The sequence below is a fragment of the Alosa alosa genome, chromosome 23, assembly GCF_017589495.1.
Source record: "Alosa alosa isolate M-15738 ecotype Scorff River chromosome 23, AALO_Geno_1.1, whole genome shotgun sequence".
Taxonomy (NCBI): Eukaryota; Metazoa; Chordata; class Actinopteri; order Clupeiformes; family Clupeidae; genus Alosa; species Alosa alosa.
Genome location: NC_063211.1, coordinates 17,751,258 through 17,768,573, shown reverse-complemented (window position 1 = coordinate 17,768,573; position 17,316 = coordinate 17,751,258). Strand labels below are relative to the sequence as shown.

Sequence of the window (17,316 nt, the reverse complement as noted above, 5' to 3'; positions counted from 1 at the left end):
AAGGATGAAAATCTGATGCAAATCTATTAATAAAAGTAGCTTACAGAATTCTCAGAGTAACAAAAGAAATACATGTATGATCTAACATCCAACATGGAGAACATATAATAAAATAAATAAATCCATTTTTTTCATCTAGTCTGGCTTATTCCATTCTCTCAAGAGAATTACAAGAAACTTTGTATGTACATATGGTTTTTAAGGCGCGAGCACACCTTCTCTAAATACTAGCAGTGATGGGTAGAAATAAACAGAGCATTAAATCCTGAAAAACTGTGACAAGGCCAATATGCACTCAGACAATACCAGGCCGGCATCTCCATCTCTTTGTTCCCGGCTTAACAAAACTCTGCCGTCACACCACTTTACCTCAATGCCGCCTGTCGAATGGGCATCAGCCTGTCAGGCCGACCCTGTCACATGTAAAGCTGAGAGAGAGAGAGAGGGAGAGAGAGAGAGGGAAGGAGAGAGGGAGCAGATGGGAGGGGGAGAGGGGCAGAGAGAGTGAGTGAGAGAGAGAAAGACACATGGAGGGGAAAAGACAGGGGCTTTTGAGAAAGAGGGGAGAGGAGAAAAGAAGGAGGTAGCCAGAGACAGAGAGAGAGACAGAGAGAGAGAGAGATCTGAAAGTATCACAGTGCTGAAGGGCTGTGTCTGTCTGTTTAAACCTAATACTTTTTTAATACACATGTGTGTGTACATGTTAAAAGGTGCAAGCAGAAAGAAACAAAGCCTATATAAAAATCAATGAGCACCATCCCTTCTACTTCTTGTTATTAAGAGTATATACAGAGTACGGGGCTCCAGCGATTTCATTCAGCCTCGCTCTTGGGGGACTCCAGTGTTTTACGATAAAATTTTTAGACGTCTTTGTAGTGCAGCACCGACAGAATTGGAGCAGCCAGATCCACTAAAAGTTTCATCACATGAGGCCTTATCTTCATTTCTATAAGTGGCATTACAGAGGAAACAGAAGAGACTGAAAATAACATTGGCTCATTCACGTCAGCTGTAACCTTTTCATGTAGTATTTGCCCTGCCCTGGATAATGTGCACTCTGTGTTTTAACATTTGCAGGCCAAAGGTGCATTAAATCCTGTTGGTTAAGGACTGGAAGCCACAGAGAAGCTGATGGGTAGTTGGAATAAAGTGTTTTAGTGTGTGTGTGTGTGTGTGTGTGTGTGTGTGTGTGTGTGTGTGTGTGTGTGTGTGTGTGGGGGTGTACTTTGAAAGGCAGACGTTCAATATCCATTGCTGCAGTTGCTGAGTGGTTTTGATCTGCCGCTATATCATCCCCTGCACTGTACCAGTTCTGTCCTGTCAATACCTCAAACAAACAGGCTAACCTGCCCTGCCCCTCTCTCTCTCTCTCTCTCACACACACACACACACACACACACCTCTCTCTCTGTCACACACACACACACACAACCTGACTGCTCTTATACTCAAGCATCCTGAAATCTCAACACACACAGAGTTTTTCTGTGACCAGAGAAACACAGATGAAGAAGAAGATGAAATAGGAGGAGAAGAAGAAGAAGAAGAAGAAGAAGATGAGAAAAGAAGGGGTAAAAAAGCTTAGTGCCATGGCCGTCCTCTTAACTCCGTGCCTATTACCCCTGTGACCCTGGTGGCTGGGAGCCCCTCGTGCGTTGCCACGGCGGCCAGGGGAAGCTTTGTCTCGCCCTCGCCCTCCCGCCCTGACACTGTCAGTTGGCTGCCTGCTCGGTGTGGCGCGGCGTGGCGCAGGGCTCAGCACAGGCTGCCTGTCTCTCTCTCTCTCTCTCTCTCTCTCTCTCTCTCTCGCTCCCTCTCTCTCCCGGGTCCCTACCCTGTCAGGTTCTGGCCTGCCAATTTCAACTTGAAGCTTGACTGGGTTGATTTGATGCAAATACCTCCAGGGAAAATCCTGAAACTGATGAACAGTTATGTCAAGTCGATTTTGCACCGTTGGGAAAAGGTAACCTCTGCGTTGGAAGGAAAAAAATACACACACACACACACATACATGTATAGATGCACACACACACACACACACACACACACACACACACACACACACACACACACACACACACACACACACACACACAGCAAGGTTAAAGAGACAGGGAGGCTTTTGCAACAGTAATAATACCAGCCCCCTCAACCTCCCTCCTCCCCACACACACACACACACTCACACACACACTCACACTCACACACACACACACACACACAACTCTGCTTACCGCCCCTCTGAAATTGTAACTGTCAGTGGAAGTACTAATTGCAGATGTGCCAGCCTGCCATTATAATAAAATCAGAGGCAATGTGGACATTAAGTGTGGCTGGCTCATTTGTGAGACTGCTGAAAAGGTAGCATAAATGAATATTTCATTACTTTAATTACTAAGGAATACTCCTTTCCGCCAGTCAGGGGATGAGTGTTGCTGTAACTAATTATGAAAAATAATAACATTAGAGATTCCGTGATTGCCCGTTTATAAGGAGGCTTGGGATGCTGGAGGACGAAGAAACCTCAGTGAGCGAACGCCGTCTCTCCAAAAAATGAGCAGCGGAGGGGTGCAGGAGAGAGAAGGAAGGGGTCAGAGGTGGGGCGGGTGCCGACTCATTTCGGATCTCTACCTCATCTCCATCTGTGTGCGTGTGTGTGTGTGTGTGTGTGTGTGTGTGTACCTGTCTGTCATTTGAATAATAACGGCCAGCCATTTGAAGAGGACTTCCCCCACCTACATGTTTCCAACAAAGCGCTCATGCATCCAGGTGCCTCGAGCGTGACGTGCAATTTGATTAATCCTTAATTTCAGAACACTAAGTACCTGTGATGGTTAAGCGTCTTGAGCAACGTGCACACACTCTCACTCTCTCTCTCTCTCTCTCTCTCTCTCTCTCTCTCTCTCTCACACACACACACACACACACACACACACACACACACACACACACAAACATTAATGCTTTCAGTCATACATCATGCCATGCACTTTTTTAAAGTCACTCTTACTCCTTTGTTCTTTGTCACCTGCAGCCGCTCTTGTCAGTCTCCATGCATTATTTCACCACAACACACATCGTTTTGGCCAGTTCGTGTGAGAGTCGGATCCTCAAAACATCGCCTGTCTGACACTAGTGAGTGGAAAAAGAAAGAGTATCCCGACAAGGAGCAGCCTTTTTTTTTTATGGCTACGCTAATTGCAATACCCCTAAGAAGTAAGAATAACAAAGTGATAGTGAGTTTATCTCAGGAATGTTGGAACAAGACGTGGGAGCTGATAAGAAGACTGCTTCCCCTCAGTGGAGGACTGGGAGGACCAGTAATTAGTGTGTGTGTGTGTGTGTGTGTGTGTGTGTGTGTGTGTGTGTGTGTGTGTGATGACAGGGGTGATGGGCGCCCGGTCAGAGACTATGTCCTAAACACTGCAGGTAGAGGAGGAGAGAAAGGAGAGAGAGAAAGAGAGAGAGGGAGAGATAGAGAGGAGGGAGGGAGAGAGGGATAACGAGAGAGGAGAGAAAGGCTTCCCAGGCGCCAGGGCTCCATGTCCACCCGTCTGGGAAAGGCTGCGGACAGGCTGTCCGAGTGATTATCCCCTCGCTACCTGAGGAGGTGTCTGTTTGACATTTGTGTTTGACAGCGGCAGGACAAGGGCCGTTCAGTGGGCCTCCATCTCCAGTCACAAGCGATTAGCGCCAGGGCCTTACCTTCGCACACCGACACACACCCCCCCCATGACAAGCTCGCCCTCGCTCGCTTACGCTCACTCGCGCTCTGTCCTTACACATGTCCTGCTCTATACGTGACAACTCAGCAAGGAAAGAGGAAAAGGTTGGCTCTTTTTTGCTCCATTTTCTTTCTTTCTTTTTCTCTTTTTTTTCTTTCTCTTCCTCCCCCTTCCTCTGTCTCTTTCTCCTTGACACTCTTTTACCTCAGGTTGAGTGCATGTTTGAATAACAGGGCAAACGCAATTCAACCATTTCCCCTCTCTCTCTCTCTCTGTCTGGGCTAATGTTCGGTTAAGAGACCATTTGATCTCTGACATGTTGAAAGTGTTAAAAGTGTCTCTAATATGCAGAAAGCAAATGACAGACACCACAGAGTCCACAATATGAATACAAAAATAAATTCATATTAGCATTGAATCATTGAGGGGCAATTTAAAATTTCAATAGCCTTAGTGGAGATGACAGCTAGCTTGATAGAATAAAAATAAGAAATAAGGTTGTAGTGATTGGCATATACAATTAGCAGACATTCCTGACAAGAGCTCCAGGAGGCCTTCAATCATTCGAGAAAGAGACCTAGATTTCCAGATGTCATGATACCTTAATCTGACGATCTGTTATTGATTGTTCCATGTGTCCATGACCTTGCCAGAAGTGATCTTCCACCCGACAATCAAACATACATCAAAGTGTGTGTGTGTGTGTGTGTGTGTGTGTGTGTGTGTGTGTGTGTGTGTGTGTGTGTGTGTGTGTGTGTGTGTTTGTGTCTGTGTGTGTGTGTGTCTATGTGTGTGTGAGTGTGTGTGTGTGTGTGTGTGTGTGTGTGTGTGTATGTGTGTGTGTGTTTGTGTGTGTGTATGTGTGTGGTTTTGCTGTGAACTAGCTGAAATGTGCACAGAGTCATCACAGGCTACATCTGAGCATAGCTTTCAGTACCTTTTTTTTTCTTTTTAAATATAGGTGACAACTTTGCACATGCAGTGAAAAATAAGCAGGGAGGGTACTGGAACATTCACACCAGCACAGAGAGCAATACACACATCTCAGAACACAAACACAAATGCAATTAGCAACATGACCAACTCAGAGGAGAGATAATGAAAACACACAACACACACACACACACACACACACACACACACACAGACAGACACAAAAAGAAAGGACTTATTAATGTTTTAACTATGTAACATTTTTCAGAACTACCCCACTGCAAATGTCACCTAGAACACTCAGCAAGTACAATGAACCCCCCAGCTTCATCACACATTTTTATGTGACTTTTATTTGTGCACAAAAAAAAAAAAAAAGAGTACACACACTGTTCAATTTGAGGACAGAATTGGGTGGCGAATGCCACACGAGCACACTGAGTGTCTACTCAAGAGGAAAATACACACATGGCAAGACGAGGATGAACAGGAGATGAGAAAAAAAAACATACACACATTCCCAATCATCTTGAAAAGTGCCCGATTAAAATGAGTATTTTTTTTTCCACTTTCCAGTTTCTACTGAAGCACAAAATAAGGCAGGTTAGCACTTGGGGCTCCTCAGCTGTTCCTCCCAGAAGGTGCTGGGGAGAGCATGTATGCGATGAGGGGAATATATAATCAAACCATCAGATATCTACCAAAAATGCAAATGTATACACTACAAATCTGACAGGATCCTGTTGTGTGTAATAAAGGGATATCAAAGTGTTTGCACCTGCGTCGCAAAAACCAGTCACGGCTCACACCAAGTGTGTCGTGCAAATCAAACAAAAAATTAAAGAGTGAGGGAAAAACGTAAACTTGCAGATTTTTTTTTTCTTTTTGACAGTTCCCGTGCGGGCATCTACAAACAACTGGCTGTGTGCACAGAGCGGAGAGGAACCACAGGAAATCAACTCTTTTGCATTTGTGTGAGAGAGAGTCGGAAATGAGGCATGATGTCTCTCAGAATATGATTTTTTTTTTTTTTTCCTCGGATGCATAAAATATCCTGGCTTTGCTCGGCAAGGTACACAGCTGAAAGAAAAGCCCAAACGCATTCAATTATTTGCCAGTCCAATGATGTTTCAATTTCTGTGTTTGCTGTTCAGGAGATTGGGAAAAAAATGTTGGGAAATGGCGTGTGGGGGGGGGGGGGAGTGATGGGAAGAGGGGTACAAGAAGAACAGGAAGTTGGGGAGCAATAAGAACAGCTAGAAGAAGAAGATGACAAAATTAATAACAAAGCGAAGGATGCAAATAACAGAGGGAGAAGAAAAAAACAAGAACACGGAGGTCAGGAGAGTTGGAGGGGATAACAACAGAACCGAGAGGGAGGTCAGCGTGCAGGGGCCAGCGCGTTGTGTTGCTGGGGGCGCGAGTACGAGTGGCTCTGATCGTGGGGCCTGTGTGACAGTGTGCAGGCATACATCACCTTGCAGGGGGAAATAGATATGAACTGTCAAAGCGTGAGGGCAGAGTGACAGAGGGGGCTTAGGGGGTGAGCAGTGGCGGAACGCCGCCGCAAAACACCTTTAATTCTGTCACCTCCACTCCATCACTCAAGCACCTCACGCCCAATCACCTCGCAGACGCCAGCCCCGGCGACTGACAACCAACATATCGGCCTACATGTTCTTACACAAAACAAACTCACGTATGCGCGCACGCACACACACAAATATGCATATGCACGTATATACAGACACACATTTACACATATACAAACCTAGAAGGAACATACAGACTTACATATGCATACTCTCTCTCACTCACACACACACACACACACACACACACACACACACACACACACACACACTCATTCGTGTGTGTGGTGCTGGACAAGAGGCTGAATCTGAGCTGTAGCATGTACATTAAAAGCTATGATTCTCCAGCAGCGAACACCAGGGTCCAGCTGTAATTTGATCAGTATTTCAAACCACTGCAGAGCATTCCCAGCAACAGATTCTTCTCTGCTTTACGGCTTGTTTTTCCCTTTCCTGAGAGTTTTCTCTCTCTCTCTCTCTCTCTCTCTCTCTCTCTCTCTCTCCCTCCCTCCCTCTGTCTTGCTTCTTTTGGTACAGTGAGTGAACATGCATGCATGTGTGTGTGTGTGCGCACGCGCGCGCATGTGTGTGTGTGTGTGTGTGTGTGTGTGTGTGTACTGGGCCCAAAGGGGCGGAGGACAACCAGACCTCTCGGTGAATCATGCGTTTTCGTTAGTCACTGATGACGCAAGAAAGTCAGCACCCCTAGTGGCTCTCTCTGGTCCGCCACGGTGACAGATGTCAGGAGAGGAGCGGGCGGCGAGCGCAAGGCACGAGCAATGAGCATCGGCACAGGCCACCAGGAAGGGCCAGACACGCCGCTGATAACAAACACTGGTCACTGACCAACACATTCGCCGCTCTCCCTCGGCCAAGTCAGGATGCACTATGCAAGTGTGGAGACTGACCACAGGCAATGTGCCTAAATTATATAATATGACATACACTTACATATGGTCGCGTAACAATCTTTAACACGCGCAACCAGGCGTTTGATTTTCTCTTGCACATTCCTTGTTTCTGGCGACTGAGTAAGGGACAACGGACAGAGACGAGGAGGTGGTGCACAACCCCAGTAGGGAGACAAAAGTCATTCCTTAAGGTATACAGCCAAAGAAACCAAATCAACAAGAGAAAATAGATAGAAAAAAAGAGAGAAAGTAAGAAAAAGAGAGGGAGGGAGTGATGGAGGGAGGGAGAAAGAGTGAGAAAGAGACAAGAGAGAGAGAAAGAGAAAGAGAGAGAGAGAGAAAGTCCACAAAGAGTTAACCAGTTGCTCTGGCGTGGAGGCATGGGTTAATATCACGCCTGCCTAGTAAAGCATTATCCCTGCACCTCTCGGAACAAAAGGCTCCTTTTGCAAACAGACTCCTACTTTTCCCAGTGTCCAAAGGTGTTTGCTGAAGTAAAGCTGCCTAAATCCTACCCTGCTTGGGGTGGGGGAAGGTGTGCAGATAATCCTTTTTCTTAACAAAAAGTTCTGGGGGGAAAAAACCTGGAATTCATATCACATGATATATTTAAAGTTGTAGCATCCCCTTTCTTGGAGATATGATAGATTTGCATATGTGATGTGGGAAAGATAAAAAGAGGTAAAAGGCAACTCGTGTGATGAAGATCCTGCCAACCAAATGTGCTTATATATCCCTTTTGCATATCAGATTTGTAGGCTGCCAATGCCTCGTATACTTTGTAGGAAAAACAGTGGATTTCAGAAAAGCAGAAGGTGTAAAAAGGACTGGATAATATTTAAATCATTCACACATAACCACACACTCTCGTTTGGACTTGTGGCATGCTTGCGTATCCTATGACACAGAAACACACATTTTACGAGCTGCCCTCGTCAAGTCGGTGGGCACCCACACACCACCGGGCTAAAAACGATTTGAGAGGTAGTAGATACCATACGATCGGAGTCCCCCTACTCCTACTGCCAAAACACGCAGCCAAAAAAATAAAAAAATAAAATAAATAAATAAAACAATTGTGCATCCACACACCTGCTGGTCCCTATTATAGACTTCTTAAAAGTAGAGCCTGATCCTGCTCAGACACATTTTTTTTCTCCTTAAGTGTTGGAGTGAGTGGCCACGAATAGCTCTTCCATGCCATCTTGTAACACTATCTGGCTGTCAAGAGGGCCAAGCCCGTGTAGAGCGGGAGCTATATAAGGCCTGTAACTAGGGGAGGCCCTACAAACAGCCACAAACACCTAAGTTATTTTGCTCACCACCCACCCGTTTTTTTTTCCTCCATTCTTGCTCTCCCTCTCTCCCCCCTTTTCATCTTGGGCTTTTCTGATGGTGAATGCAAATGTACCCTGGCGGCGCTGAAAGGGCTGAATTGTGATTAAGAAGAAGAAGAGCTCCTTTCTTTGTTCGCCCCTCAGGGGATGTTTACTGGGAGAGACATGGCGGATCAGATATGAAAGGCATTCAGGTCAGCATTGATGTGAGCGAAAGTGAAATCATACCTAAGGCATTCCAAAGACCGTGGTGTCAGGGGTTCAGGCTGCGCTGCCTCTTCTGTGTGTGTTCTTCCCGTTAGGCGAAAATATCTTCATAGGCAAGGCGAAAAAAACACACACACACACACACACACACACACACACACATATATATATATATGTGTGTGTGTGTGTGTGTGTGTTTTATATATATATAATATCTAAACAAAATATATAGAATAAAATTACATTTTACCAAAAAATATTTTGAGTGGGGAAAAAAACTGAAAAAAAAATCATCCCGGTTAAAAAAGGAAAAAGGAAAAGAGAAAAAAAAGATGGAGGGGGGGTGCAGGGCTCAGCAGTGGCAGTGACAGTGAGAGGAGGTGCACATTAATTTCACATTATGACATGTTGTGTTACAAGATAATCTGTGCACACTGAGTGCTCCGGTGTGGCCACAAAGATGCAGGCAGCGACAGACACATAGAACCGCTAGAGCACATAGCACGTTCTCGACAGCACAGGTAGAACACTGGGGTGTTTTTTTTTGTGTGTGTGTCTTTTTTTTTTTTTTTTGGACGGAGGCCTGTGTGCTTCTTGTGGATCCCTCTTGTGCATTTTCCAACAAGCGAGTAATTTCAGCAGGCTTTTCAGTGTATTACGCACATTTGCAAGTCCAGTGACTGTGTCCTCGAGGCTCTCGAGTCCACTAAGTCCTCCTCACTCTTCCAGAGGCTCTCGTGCTGCTTCCCACATGTTAATTTGAGGCTGTGTCATTATACCGGCTTCTTATCTCGGAGAAAAATCTGATTGGTTGTGCTGCTATTGCTTCTCACTTCCTGCACTTTTTTTTTTTTTTTGCCTGCCTGCCTGCCTGCCACAAAATTGTGTACTTGTGCTAAATTGATACCTTTGATTGGGAAATAAAGCTTGTATGCCTGTATTCTTGCTGGAAGAGCTGCATCAAAAATGAACAGAGATTTGAAGATTAGAAGATGTTGAGTTCTGAGTGTGAAGGACACTCACTGTAAAAAAAAAAAAGGGTGGACATGTGCACTTGGAAAGGGAGAATAAAATGCTGTATAATAGGTGAATGTTCCTCCACAGAAATAAAACATGCCTGCTTTTCCAGTCCAAATCACTCAATATTATTTCACCAAGAAACACCATCGACTGATTAGTAGTGATACAGCGATCAAACCAGTAGCTTATAGACACTGAGCTGTCATCTCCACTGTACATACCCCAAAATAAATGGGCACACAATTTCAACATAAAAAAAGATATTTCACATCATAAAAAACATCATCGGTCATTTAATGGCAACACGGATACACAGCCTGTAATAGATTTTCAAAAATGTTGTTCGCTCCAAGACTCTGACTATCCCTGCACTGGCATTTCCACTGGTCTAGCCTCCTGTCGGACTGAGATTATGCCTTCCTGGCACATACTATCTGCAGTAATTATTTCACTTGCTTAAACAAAATAATCCTTCCCTAAACACTGATGCACGACAGGGGGAGAAGGGGGGGGAAACTCCCTTTCCATTTCTGCCCAAGTGAAAAAGCCATCAGAAAAGGTGTCTGCATTGCCTCCACAGACAATTGAACCCTTATGAGGATACCACTGTGAATGGCATAGTGGACATCCCTGTACTATTGACGTTATAAACATGTAAATGCCTCACATTACTACTGACAATCAATTGTCTGGGAGCATTACAAAAAAAAATGCACTGGTCCCTCGGCACTACTGGGGGTGAGGTGGGGGGGGGGGTGGACTATCTTTCAAGAAAAGGAGGGAGTGCACCTTAAAAGAGAGTGAGAGATAAAGACGGACAAAATGTTTGGACTGGAAAGAAATCTTCCATTGTTGGGATTGAAAGCAAGGCTGCTGCAAAAGAATTAGTAGCCCTCTGACTCCCCCCCCCACCCCCCACCCTCTCACAGAACCCACCCACCCCCATCTACTTCCTACCTTAAGCGGGAATGCATAGGGCTTTTTATTAATCAAACAGTGAGCATTGTATAAAACGCTTGGAGCCAAAGAGAGAATGTCTTTTTTTCCCAACCTTAAATTATGTAATCAATATATTCTAGAGGGAACATCTATTATTGAATGACTTTGTGCTGATTGGAAATGAATAGGTCCTTCCTTGTGTTTAAGGAAATGTGTACAATATAAGGCAAGCACTGAAAGTTTACGGCACTCTCAGCCACAGCTCGTCAACTTAGTCGGTACGAATTTGCATGACTCCAGGGTATTTATGGGGAGATATGTCCGTAATGCCTGTCTTCTACAGAAGGCCTTGGGCACGAAGAAGCCGTTTAAATCATGATAAAGCCACACTGGACAGTAAAATCAACAAAATAACTATACGCAAACCAAAAGCATGGTCAAAAGATGATACACACACAGTGGTCAAACGCTAGTCAGCATGTAACGCTGTCCTTTGACATTCTCAGCACACACCTAGCTTAAAACAGTCTAAAGAGGAGAAAATAAATCAAAGACACAATCACTTAAACAAACAGTAAGGTAGCAACCTCAGAATAGAAAGACACACTTTCTCAAGCTCTGGATGACTTAAAATCTTGAGAGGAAAAGCTTTACGGGGACTGCAACAGCTGTACTTACAAACAGCCAAGCCAACCCCAAGCCCCCACACACACACACACACATTCACACACATATGCGCACACACGCACACACAGCTGGAGCAGCCTTGCAACACCTGGAGGGCCACAACATTACAACAAAACTACACAGGCGCCATAAGCTTAGCTCTGCACCACACGGTGACCTTTTGCTTGTGCACAGGATGGAACCCAGGTCATCTAGTCCAGGAAAAAGGCATATCGAGTACATCAAAAAAGGCGGACTGGAACTCTGATCTCACGGCAGTACAAACAGCTGTGTTATCACTGATCGCCACACATATAAACAAAACATAAAGGGACAAAAAAAAAAAACACTCATCACACTGGCAAAGGAGAAAGATTTTGCCAGACACCAACCAACATCAGTGTCCTTACACTGCTTTTAAAATATGCATAGGCTGATACGATTAGTAGGAGTTTGATAGATAAGTGGGAAAATCTATTCTTAGTATTAACAGTTATGTATATGCACTCAAACTACACCCACATTTTTCTGACCTATTTTAAAAAATAAAATATGTGTACTGTAACATGGTGTGTATAATAGTGATGGTATGCTGTGACTGCGTGATGCACTGAAATATTTATGAAGCCTTAGATGTGAGACAAACAAACTGTCAACGCACCTAGACATGCTGTCCTCTTTACTACCTCTGTGGCCCTCCACGATATCGTAAACTATAAGTCTACCAACAACTTATACAGAATATGCACACATAGCAGATACACCTTTACCAAAACACAATTTAGGCACCACCAACAAAATTATTTCCATTAAATCACTTAATCTACTAAGAAAAGTGCATTGAACATAAACACTTTTATTTCTGTGAGTCAGTTACCTGTTCAAATTAATGTCTCCCCTGCTTTCGGGTCCCCATTTTGTCTTTATATCCGTTTTGTGGACATTTTTATTCTTTTCAAGGGATCTCAGCACCACTACGATAAGCATCATCTAAGGTAGTGTTATCTGCCGAGACACAAGCTCTTCTCAGCCATCTTTTCATGAACCCAGTGGAGAAAAAATATCCACTCAGCTCAGATAAAACCAAAGCATTCCCAAAGGGCAAGCTATTGGAGGCATCCTATGACATGAGGGGGGAAATAATAAAGTAAGGGGAGGGGGGCACGCCATGTATAATAGCAACTTGCAATCTAATTTAACTAATATTTATAATATCTGTATTAAAACAATTTGGGGGAAAGTGAGAAATAGGAAAGGGCACAATAATGTTCACAATAATGTGGTTTTGTTATGTTTCATGTTTTGCATATTGCACAAATATGTTTTAATAATTAAACACGTTTTGTACTGATTGATTTCTGATCCTCGACTGCCAAAAAGCTAGTCAGGAGTGAGTTTACATCAGCAGAAAGGCTGCTTCTTGTAGCGACAGTTGAGAATAGCGGGTTAAAAATCTTCAGCAAACATCCGAGCATTTGTGTATTCATCCTCTCCTCAAAAGCCATGCCTTGCCACACGGACTGCCTTACTGCAACCTTTGTTGGACAGGGGCGCAGCAGCGTGCTTGAAGCTACTTGCATGCAGAGAACCCCCTCAACTACTAACATTGATTTTAGGAATCAATACGCGACATTAATAAAAAATAGAGCCAAAACTTAAAAGGAGAACACGATTATGACATTTCAAAACGTGAATGAGGGAAACAGGGTAGATACATTTCACAGACAAATGAATGCGTCTTTGGTCTACTTAATCCGCGTGAAACAACGGAATTAACATTATATTATACAAATTCCAAAATACCACTCCCTTAGCTTCACAAACAAAAGGCATCCATGCTACATCATCTCCCATTTGAGATGGCCAGAGTACTTTCTTGGGGCAGCGATAGTTTTATCAGAGTTGCAGGAAGAATTGACTTAAAAAGTAATCAAAAGAAAAGCATGAAACTAAATGTTATTGAAGCTCAACATTTCCAAAATTCAGTCAATAAACCACTCATAGTAAAAATAATACTCGGCGCATAATACATATTTGGTTATAAAATAATTCTACCTATTTTGTAAATTGTCCCAAATCACATAACAAGGGTATCCAGTAGTGGTTTAGTTACCACGACACAGGGTTCATTTATGTGTGACTGTGTGTGTTTGTTCTTTTACAACTCTACGCAAATAGACCACAAATTGTGTTATCGCAATTACACTTGTGTGGCATAGCCTACTCTGTCGTACAACCTAGGACTCCAGCCGTGAAAGCTACTGATCCTCTTTCAACAGTGTGAGCACAGCTATCGTCCATGTGCAAGTGCAACAACAAACTAATACATATATTGGGAGGATTTCGAAATGATGCATGGATAAATACAATTAAAGTGTTTACTAGAACGGATGAATGAGAGTAGAGACGGAGCGCTTTGGCCGTAGCTGTGATCTAAAAGAAATGTGCGATATAGGCAGGACAGGCAGTTTAACAGTGACAGTCAATGAAGCCTAACAAGTAACTACTGACCATTTCCACAGGTATGACAAGACAAGTCTAAACAGGCTACACCCAGGGAAACATAACGGTCCCTGCCGAGTGGGAAATAAAGACGGCAGTACCGCTACACTAAACTTTCGGGCATTCCTCCCGTTCTCACACCGCTGCCTTCTCAGTCGCTGTTCAACTACTCTTAACTTATTTTAACTTCCGTGTGTAGAGACCCCAATAAGACACAAAAAAGCAAGCGAATAAAATCGGCACATTCAAGTCAAGTGACTGTATCACGGAACCGCTTCTTTGCCAGAGAGAACCACTAAACACTATTTCCCACTTCGAGTCCTGTATTTCAAGGAAAGGAAAACATGCAACGCGCTAGCCCCGCCAAACCCATATCCCGAAGCTCAGTGACAACAGTCTAATTCAGCGTTCACGCCTTTAGTTTATCTGCAAAGGTACTTTAGTATAGTTTCTTACCGTTTTTCCGTCTTGGGTTGGCTTGTTTTCGCCTCTTACACCTGGGGCCATCCGCCATGATCAGCTGCTTCATTGATAAGACTGGATCAGATGGCAGTTCGCATGGACTCGACTCCTTGAATCAGCAGCACGCAGGCTCAATATCTAGCAACCAAACACAGCAACAATGTGGGCACTGCAAGATCCCATTTAAATAGCAGGCGCCAATTTCAACATTAAAAAATTGTGTTAACCTCACATCTTACAGTGTTCTGTGTACCGTTAGATGGTACACTTAGACGCGCGACATGCGAGAAGGGATTTTTGCTTCAATATACACTTGGTCATTTATTGCTAGTGATGAGGGTGGCGTGCAAGCAACATAAGACAACGGGCGAGGCAAAGGGGGAGACAGAGCATTACACCTCCAATGTGAGCCATAACTACACTGCCTATGGAGGAAGGCTTTCTTTTAAAACTGTGACCCTGCAGTTGACTCTATACATATTTAAAAGTGAATTAGACCAAAACAATTATTTGGGAATGGTATCACACGCTAGAGACCTGTGTGTTTGTCCGCAGTGATAACCAAAACAGTTAACTGTTGCTGTCGTTATCTATTCTGACAGTTCTGCATTTCCACACATGTATTGACATTACATGTGTAGGTATTAATATATTAATTTTATCAGGAATAATTACATTAAATATGTTGGGAACTTTGCAAATATAAATGTGTGACAGAAGAGATAGGATTTGATTTATCTTGCACTGATAATTTTGGTCAAGAAATAAATATTCCAAAACTGTGAGGCTGTGTGTCCTGCTATAGCATGACAGATTGTGCAGGGTCTCAGGATTTTCGAGATTTAGGTAAAGTGAGATGGTGTATCTAAAATAGGCCTATACAATTGTTGCTATTGTTGTGTTTGTTAGTTATTGTTACACAAACACTAGAAAGGTTTTCAAAGTCACATTACTGTAATACTACATTTTACGCAGGTTTGTTTAGGATAGTTTCTATTGCACATCTTAACAAATTATGCGGTATTAGTTACAACTATTGTCCATTTTTACTTTGTAATCTTACTCTGGGATTACAGCAAGAATTGCAAATGATGCAGCGCGCACGGAAGAGTTGTGCAATCCACACCAGCGAGCAATAGGCAAACCGAGAACTTCTCATGCCTGGATATTGTCTATGTCGAGTTCTTGTCTAGTATATTGCACTCGGCGCTGGGTAGAAATTAATCACGATATAAATTTCAACGTTGAATCGGTGTTGTAAATTTAAGAGGATCTCATCATGTTGACTCTAGCCAGTGTGATTGTATTACAATGGGAAACGAAGCGTGACTGGGAAAACAAACAAGAACGCTAACAAATACCATGCGAGTTGTGGTCTTATGAAAATGAATGAAAGATAGTTAGTCCTAAGAACGGATTTTCCCCTATAACACACTAATTTGTGTCATAACAGAGTACCTCGCTGTCAATATGGGCTATGTTTTGGAACCTAACCGGTGCAATAAATACTGACAAAGCCTAATTTAACCCAAATTTGGGACTCGAGTAAGAACAGCAAAAATCATTAAAATAAAGAGTTAAAGTTAAAATGGTTTGGGAGTAGTTTTTTAGCATTTACACTTTACCCATAACAACAAAATACGCTATTTTTCACCATCTGAAGTCATTTGCATCTAATCATATGCATCAAATATAAGGAATCATGTCCTTAAGAAAGCAAAGTGCCGCGCACCTACGTTACCTGCGCAGGTAGAGAAAAGTTAAGGCAAAACGCTTTGCCGGGGAGAAACGTTTTTTTTTTTACTAAGGGAGGCAAACCGTTATTCTTACGCTGAGATCGTTTACCTACACCAAAAAGGTGAATTGAAGGCAAAAACAAATATCACCTACCTGATTGTTTACGTTTCTATCTTCTTGGATACTTCTGTTGACGAACAATAAACAAGAGCAGTAGCGATTTGAAGAGAACGGGATCCTTGCGAAATGATAATAAGCCTTGGAAATAGTTGGAGGAAGGACCGTTATTCCTGCTGGGCAGGTTAGAACTGATCTCTTTCAGCCACTCCAGGAAACAAACCTGGGGACGGACTGACGTGTTACGCCTCTTCTAATGACATTTTTTTTCTTTTTCTTTTCTGTAATACAGAGGAGAGACCCTGAAACACACGCCACCTATCTTCACGGGGAGGGATAATTGAGGAGCGCCGAACGTGAGCATCTTCTGGGAAACGTGATAAGTTATTTTTCTCTCTTTCTCTCTCCCGTGTTAGAATTCTGCAGAAACGAGTTGTTTTGTGTTTGCCTTGCAAACAGATCAGTTATTATATTTAAAGTGACTTCCATGACATTAGAAATGTACATAATCCAGACAAAATTGATTATTTCGGAAACTACACGATGGGGACTTAAAACAAGGCTATATGAATACCCACTAACTTCAGCTCTGGACGATGCCAGTTTAATTGCCCCATGTCATGTTCATAGGTGTTTTCATAGTGAATGCTACTATCACCATGCAAGTACAGCCATCGGATGCATCTCTTAATCCAGTTAGGAGGGTTAAAAGAACCAAGACAATAAGGAGAGAAATGCAAGGATTAATCACATGCATAAACGTTCCACGTGATCTTTAAAGCGTAAACACGGGGTATAATTGTGTACAGAATTTCATGGCAGGTGTTGGGTATGAATTACTTGTAGGCGTTTTTTATACAAAGGGTGTGGTTACAAAGTTCGAGGCTACTTTGTCGGTTGTATCTTTATGGCAATTTAAAGATTCACCCAGAGAAATTAACTGTCACATACACAGGCGACTTATTTGGAAAAAGTGCTTAATCTAAAACAGTAGGCGTGGCTATTGGTGTTGTTCTGTTAAGTCGATTTCTGTTTTTTATTGAGTTTAATTTATTTGCTCTGAGTGAAGCCCATGCATGCCGTGTCCCGGCACAGATGCAAAGAGAGGCTCCACCTTTGAAAGGACGTGATTGGTTATGTAAATATACTAGTCATTCTCCTCAGGCTC

At 43.2% G+C, this 17,316-nt stretch overlaps 1 protein-coding gene across 3 annotated transcripts in view; it reads right to left on the bottom strand.

The window, feature by feature from the left end:
• The window catches only part of zeb2b (zinc finger E-box binding homeobox 2b), an 83,936-nt gene extending 67,566 nt beyond the window's left edge, over positions 1-16,370 (bottom strand). For all 3 annotated transcript variants that reach the window (XM_048234579.1, XM_048234581.1, XM_048234580.1), the window contains exons 1-2: positions 16,185-16,370; positions 14,289-14,432 (exon numbers count right to left, since the gene is read on the bottom strand). In XM_048234579.1, coding sequence (XP_048090536.1) covers positions 14,289-14,361 — 73 coding nt within the window. In that variant the 5' untranslated portion in view covers positions 14,362-14,432; positions 16,185-16,370. The remainder of the gene's footprint in view (positions 1-14,288; positions 14,433-16,184) is intronic.
• Positions 16,371-17,316: the final 946 nt, after the last annotated feature.